General features: G+C 42.8%; 1 protein-coding gene across 1 annotated transcript; it reads right to left on the reverse strand.

Annotated features, from left to right (window-relative positions):
• Positions 1-2,159: 2,159 nt before the first annotated feature.
• LOC109994048 (gap junction Cx32.2 protein) lies at positions 2,160-5,501 on the reverse strand. Its single transcript, XM_020647209.3, has 3 exons — positions 5,345-5,501; positions 3,059-3,420; positions 2,160-2,763 (listed from the first exon to the last, which is right to left on the reverse strand). The coding sequence occupies exons 1-3, from the start codon at positions 5,482-5,484 to the stop codon at positions 2,258-2,260; spliced, it is 1,008 nt and encodes a 335-aa protein (XP_020502865.2). The 5' UTR covers positions 5,485-5,501; the 3' UTR covers positions 2,160-2,257.
• Positions 5,502-6,764: the final 1,263 nt, after the last annotated feature.

A 6,764-nucleotide genomic window follows, 5' to 3' on the forward strand; every position in this document is an offset into this window, starting at 1 on the left:
CCATCAAAATAAAAATAAAATTGAGTTGTCCTTTGCATCCTTCGGCAGTTGATCAAGCAGTTTTTCAAGTTTGGGTCTTGGTTTTAGTTTTGAGTTGTGGTCACAAAAACACACAGAACTTGACACACACACACACACACACACACACACACACACACACACACACACACGGGTTATTTCTTTATAATGATAGTTAGCTGGCCCCTGTAGTATATGTGGTGTTTGTCAGGAGGTTTAAAACCCGCTCCAGCTCTCAGCCTGTCGTTAGGTTGACTGAAAGTTAGACTGAGACAGCATTTCCAACATGGAGACCTCCATCGATGGGACTCCAGCGCCCCCTGCAGGAACAGATGGTTGACATCAGTCAAACTTCAAACATTCATATTCACAGCATATAGCTTAAAAGAAGGAAGTCAAACTTCAAAAACAATCCTGAAAGTGGTGTTTAGTCAGTGTAAGGTCATTAAAACAGGAGTGATTTGCTCTCTTTTCTTAGTTTTTGTTAAAAGTCTCACAGCTACACAAATTGGAGACGAAGATTCATTTCTGTTTTAAACTTATTAAAGAACCATTACAGTGAACATGAAGAGATAGAAGGATTGCAGACTATTTTGCCCTCTTTCTTTTTCTCAGACTGATAACTCTTCATGTTGCCTCTTAAACTTTCACTGACACACTTTAGTTTTCACAAGAGTAATGCCTGCAACACTTCTAAAGGGGATGCTGTCAGATGGGGCCCCCTTAGGGAGGTATCCAGTTGTCATTTCATCTTTGAACATTTTAAACCACTGCTGTCAGTTTTCCAGCCCTCAGGGGCCCCCTACTGGCCTGGAGCCCACATTGAAAAGCAGCACCTCTGTATGATATCATGATCATTATAAGGCTGATGTTAGAGATTAAATCTGCAGTGTATGTCAGGGAAGGTTAAAAAAGTACTCTAACTACACTTTGAAAGTATCTCAAACTGCTCTCAAAGCTCAGTTATGTAGAAGAAGGATCATTGACAAGGGGAGCTCGGAGTAAAGCGCTTCACATGGAAAGGAGCCAGAGAGGGATATTCAGGTATCTGATAAGGATCGTCCTGGTCACCTCCCGTTGAAGGTTTTCAGGGCACTCACACCTGGAAGGAGAGCCAGAGTTGACTGAAGGAACACCTCAGGAGGAGCTGGAGGACTTTGCTGGGGAGAGGAATGTCTGGGTTAAATGACTTCACCTGCTGCCACCCTGACCTGACCTCAGATATGGATGGATGGATGAAAGGATGGATTCTTCCTGAGAGTTTCTTATTATACTCACATCACAGCAGCATTCAGTTGTGTTTCATTAGAGGTTTTTGAATGTGTTCATGAGTTTAGAGAATCAGCTGATCTTAAAGAGAAGAAAAATAAAGAATGTCAAATGTAGTGTATTTCTGTAATTGGAATTAAATTGTGAAATTCTTTAACTAATGATCTGAAGGGCTGTGTTCAGATATTTCAGTTTAAGAAAATGTATAAGAACAAAGTTATCAGACTGTATGAAATTGGCTTGTTAGTGTGTTTTGTGTGTGTTTTCCTTCTTATTTCTGAGGAAGTGAAGACTGAATTGTCAGATTTGTTAATGTTGATATTTATTCATTGATTGTAATTGGACAGACCATCCAGACATTTCTTGTTTGCTTTTTGAGTAAGGGGGCAAGCAAAACAAGCTGTATTCCTCTCCCTGCTCCTTTCCGTACATGGGATATAGTGTGAATCGTTTTTTCTTTTTTTTTCTGTTGTGTGTTTTGACATGTACAGAACAAAGGGAAAAAAAATGAAATGAAATGAAATGAAATGTAAACATAAGAAACAAAGCTGTTTCTAAAGTCATTTAACTTGATATGAATTACTCATTAAATTAAACACTGACTATAATGTTGTTCAAATGTTCTTTTAATAATTGTTTACAAAGAATATTTCAGCTCCATGGTCACCTCAGTCCACAGGGGGTCAGTCTTCAGAGTGAACACACTCAGCTTTGTAAGACTTCAATAGAATAACATGGTCCACCTGTTTGAAGGGGACACATGATACATGTAGTTAAGTTATGTCCCCTGTGTCTCCTCATTATCTCCTTCACTCACATCTCAGGTGGAAGGAAACATGGAAAGGAATGAAGGAAGCAAAATGAGAAGAGACTGAGAAGATTCACTTGTTTAATAAAGATCAAAAGAAGAACAGACATTTTTATTCACAAAATGCAGCTATCCATCAAAGTGTAATATTTCAGAATCCCATCAGGTGTCCTTCTCCTTCCAGTCTGAGTCCCTGCTCTGCTCCCCACCTGTAACACCTGCAGCAGGTACAGGTAACAGAGGGAATCCACCATACCTGCTGGCCCCACCCCCCCACGCTGGGTTAGACGGGACGGCCTGCTGCTGAGTCGAGAGCCTCTTCCTGCGCTCTCTGCTCCGCTTACACAGCAGGTAGATCATCTCCACCACGTTCAGCAGCACCGACACGCCCGACACCGCCAGCATGAAGATGATGAAGATCGTCTTCTCCGTGGGACGGGAGACGTAACACTGTGCCCCGGAGAAGCGTGGACATGGCGGAGACAGGGTGCAGTGGAATAAGGAGACCATGAAGACGGGGCCAAAGATGTAGAACTGAGCCACGGTGAAGCCCACCTCCAGCAGCACCTTGAAGATCAGCTGGGTCATGTAGGTGCAGAAGAGGACGCCTTTAATCTTCACCTTCCCCCTGTCATCTGTGTACCTCGTCTTCATCAGCACACCTCCACCTAACCCAGAATCAAATCATTCACCTTCAGGACACCACAACAACTCATCATGAAAACCATGCAGAGCTTTTCTTACTTCTGTCAGACTGCCCTCAAAATCTCTGAGGACTATTCAGCTGCTCTAAAACACCACACCACACCAAGATAAGATGATCCTTTATTGATCTCCAGTGGGGAAATTCAAGTATTACATTTGTGCTCTTCAGACAGTGCTCCCTATCCCTTTAGTCTAAAACAGAGCTACATTTAAAAAGCTGTGTGTACGAGTGTTTGTACAGGTGATTGATTGAGTAACCTGAGGTGTTCCTCTGCTGCTTCTCCAACATCCTCTTCTCTCTGTGGATGACGTGCACGGCATGGCCCAGGTACACCAGAGTGGGCGTGGACACGAAGGTGATCTGCAGCACCCAGTAGTGGACGTAGGAGACGGGGAACATCCAGTTGTAGCATGCGTGGCTGCAGCCAGGTTCTTGGCTGTCACAGTAGAACTCGGACACCTCGTCCCCCCACACTTTGTCTGCAGCTGCTCCCAGGACAAAGATCCGGAAGAGGAAGAGGACGCTCATCCAGATTTTGCCCACCACCGTGGAGTGAGTCTGCACCTTGTCGAGCAAGGTGGACAGGTAGGACCAGTCCCCCATGGCTGCAAACCAGCATCTAAGGGTCAGAAACCCGATACTGTTATTAACCCTTTCAAGCCTTAATCAATAAATAACAGAGCAGGATTCTGATAACATGCAACCTGTCATTTGTTTTTTAATATTCATAATTTTCAGGAAGGAACAGAAGTGTGGACATCATCGCTTGATTTCATCATTCTGAAAAGTCAGAAAAAAGTCAGAACCCAACACTTTCTTTTTTCAGTGGCCCTTATCCTCTTCCGTATCGGAGAGAATCATTCTGAGGTCTTGAAATTCTTAGAAATGTAATCTCAGGCTCTTTGACTTTTCCATAGAAACACACTGAATGATATCAACTATTGTTGTAGCTGAGTCTTTTAAAGTGAAAGTTACAGTTACAGGTGTCCCTGAATAAAGATTTATGCTACATAGTCCATTCTGATTGGTCAGACTTTGTTGTTTTTGCTCTCCTTGATCCACATTCTCATTTACAACTTAAGAGTTTAACCTCCTCATGTGATTTGGAATAACAATTCTTCAATGATCGGACTTGATTCTTTATCTCATTAGGTCTGCATTAAAGTGACCTTATCACAGGTTTAACAATATCAGTCGATTACTCCACATCAAATATTTTCTAAAACAGCCAAGTGTCAGTATTAATGTTAATTATAGTTTAAATAAAGTCAGACAGGTGAGTCATCGTTTTCTCTAAACCTAAAATCAATAGTTGGTCATTTGAACGATAACATTGCTCCTTACTAGCTGATCTTATCCATTTGTGACCCTGAATTACTGTAGCTGGCCAGTGGGGGGCAATGTTCCAGGTCATTTACTGATGTTCAATGAAGTGGCTGTGAACCTGTTCCATCTAAAGTCATGCAGAGCGGTTTGTCAGTATCTATAAATTGGAGATAAAGATGTATGTAGGCAGTGTCAGGTTAAAGTGGGATATGGACAGGAGCGGTGTGTGTGTGTCCACATTCAGCTCTGACCTGCTCGTTAACCTGCAAGGAGGACTGAAGACTGACAGTGCTAGCAATGCTAACGTCACACTGAGCTAACTATTTTGACATTGTTTCCCTGCAGACGCTGTGATCCCGTGTGGAGCTGACTTACATATTATTCTATTGTGGATTAGTCTGAATTTAATTTAATTAATTAATCTGTGTTTAATCAACTTTGAAATGAGTTCACTCAGAACATCTCCACCATTTCAAAAAACCTCCCTAAATGTGTTCTAACTCGCGTGTCCATGTGGTCAGATCTGTGTGTTTCTGAATGTAGTGTGTTCATGATGTAACAGCTGTTTTCTGTCACGTTGTCAGCGGTCTGAGGCCTCGTCCACACGTAGGCGCGTAATTCTTGAGAACGTAGCTTTTTCTGTGCGTCGCGACCTTTCGTACACCAATGACATTTCAGGTCTCTGTAAACTCTCCGTTAGTAAAACTCCTTTCAGGGTGAAGATGTTCAGAAACTCTGTTTAAGGTGTTTCTGTGTAGACGGAGAAAACAGAGCATCATGCTGAGCGCCGGTTTCTCCTCCATGTGACGTCATCGTGCGACACCGTCTCTTTAGTTTACATGAGATTAGAGCGATGGCAGACGTAACCAAACTAGCGCTGGTGCTAACGTTGCTAACTTGACTTTTCACATGCTCACACACACACAGTTACTCTCCCACTATGTGGACGAGCAGTTCTGTGTTCACGAGTGAATTTCAGTTTTTAAACGACATCTCGACTCATTTTCTCAACAACCCTAGTGTCCAGTGAGAATGAGTCAGAAAATGTATTCACTTGTTATCACAGAGATCAAAAAAAAGTATGGATACATGTCCACTTAAAGAATAACGACTGATTTTAATCTCCACTCCAGTCCAAAAGACTTCTTAGTTTGATAATAAGAGTCGACTTTACAGAAACGGTCACGTCCGCTTACACAACAACAAAAAAGACTCACCTGTCAGGATTCACTCCGTGTTTGAGCCGCTCACAGCAGATCCAGAGTCCAGGAAGAGCCTTAAATACAGTCTCACACACACACACACACACACACACACACACACACACACACACACACACACACACACACACACACATCCACTCCTCAGCTTCTCCTTTCACACACTCACACTCGTGATGATTCTGATGACTCTGGTGAAAATGTTTCGTCACACTTAGTTCCTGTAAAGAAACTCCACCTCACATTTTTCCATCACACTGTCAATCATGTTTACCTCCCACTTTGACGGACAGACATGTCACACACTCCTCATGTACGCTGAGTGTGTGACACACCCTGTCTGAGAAATTAGTGTGTGTGTGTGTGTGTGTGTGTGTGTGTGTGTGTGTGTGTGTGTGTGTGTGTGTGTGTGTGTGTGTGTGTGTGTGTGTGTGTGTGTCGTGTGTGTGAGTTTTAAAGGGAAGATTTCTCCCACAGAGAACAGATGTGTCAGTGAGACGAGTCAGACTGAGGACATTAGATCGGACTCAGACAAACAAATACAATCTTTAAATATATATTTTAAGTTATTATTATGGGCTGCAGGACGGTGCAGTGTGAGATCTTTCGTTGGGTAGGTAATAAATACTCCAGCATGGAGCCCCATAGGGCAGTGTTTGTAACCCTACATTTTTCAATAAAATTATTCATGATATTTTTGAACAGGTGGAACTTGGTATATCTACTGTAAGAAGCTATACGCTTATGATGGGGTTCTCTGGGTCAGAGGTCAGAATAAAGATTACATACTAAAGAAAACGCAGAAAGCAATGGGTGAACAAACAGGCTTTTAAATGATCCATGACAAGATCTCAGCATGAATGACTTTCTCTAAAGTTATACAGTAAAGCACTAGAACTGACTCTTCGTCCAGACGTGTTGTTCTGTTTCTTTTATTGTTCCTTTTTCATTCCCTCTTTCATTTTCTTACTCACTCTTGTCTCTGTCTTCCAGATCCTGTTTCTCATGTTTCCCGCCTTGTGTGTACTCACCTGTGTCTCGTTACCCCCTGGTGGTCTGTGCTTTCTGTGTGTCTTCCCTCTTGTTACCAGTGTCTAGTGTTTTCCTAAGTGTTTCTACGTTCCAGTGTTATTCTGTATTACCTTCTAGTGTATGCCTTTGCCTGCTTTTGACGGGCCTTTTGCTTTTGCCGCTCGGATTTGTTTGCCTATGCTTTTTGGACTTTGCAGTCCTTTGCAGCAGGATTACACAGAACACAACATCACCAAGGTTGACGTCAGGGTCGGACTGGCCATCTGTGTGTTCTGGAGAATCGCAGAACGGCCAGTACTCCAGGGCGGCTGGCGGCCGCCACGCAGTCATTACCAGTTTTTTTTTTTTTCTCCTGCTAATCTACTGTTTCACACTCCAGTCCGGT

Source organism: Labrus bergylta, chromosome 15 (genome assembly GCF_963930695.1).
Source record: "Labrus bergylta chromosome 15, fLabBer1.1, whole genome shotgun sequence".
In the NCBI taxonomy this organism is placed as follows: Eukaryota; Metazoa; Chordata; class Actinopteri; order Labriformes; family Labridae; genus Labrus; species Labrus bergylta.

What these genes read in the sequence shown, in the direction of transcription:
- LOC109994048 (XM_020647209.3), bottom strand. Translation starts at nt 5,484, where the DNA reads ATGTGTGTGTGTGTGTGTGTGTGTGTGTGTGTGTGTGTGTGTGTGTGT. An exon ending in CACGGAGTGAATCCTGACAG is followed by an intron (nt 3,421 to 5,344) that starts GTGAGTCTTTTT and finishes TCTGACCCTTAG; the next exon opens with ATGCTGGTTTGCAGCCATGG. An exon ending in GCAGCAGAGGAACACCTCAG is followed by an intron (nt 2,764 to 3,058) that starts GTTACTCAATCA and finishes ATTCTGGGTTAG; the next exon opens with GTGGAGGTGTGCTGATGAAG.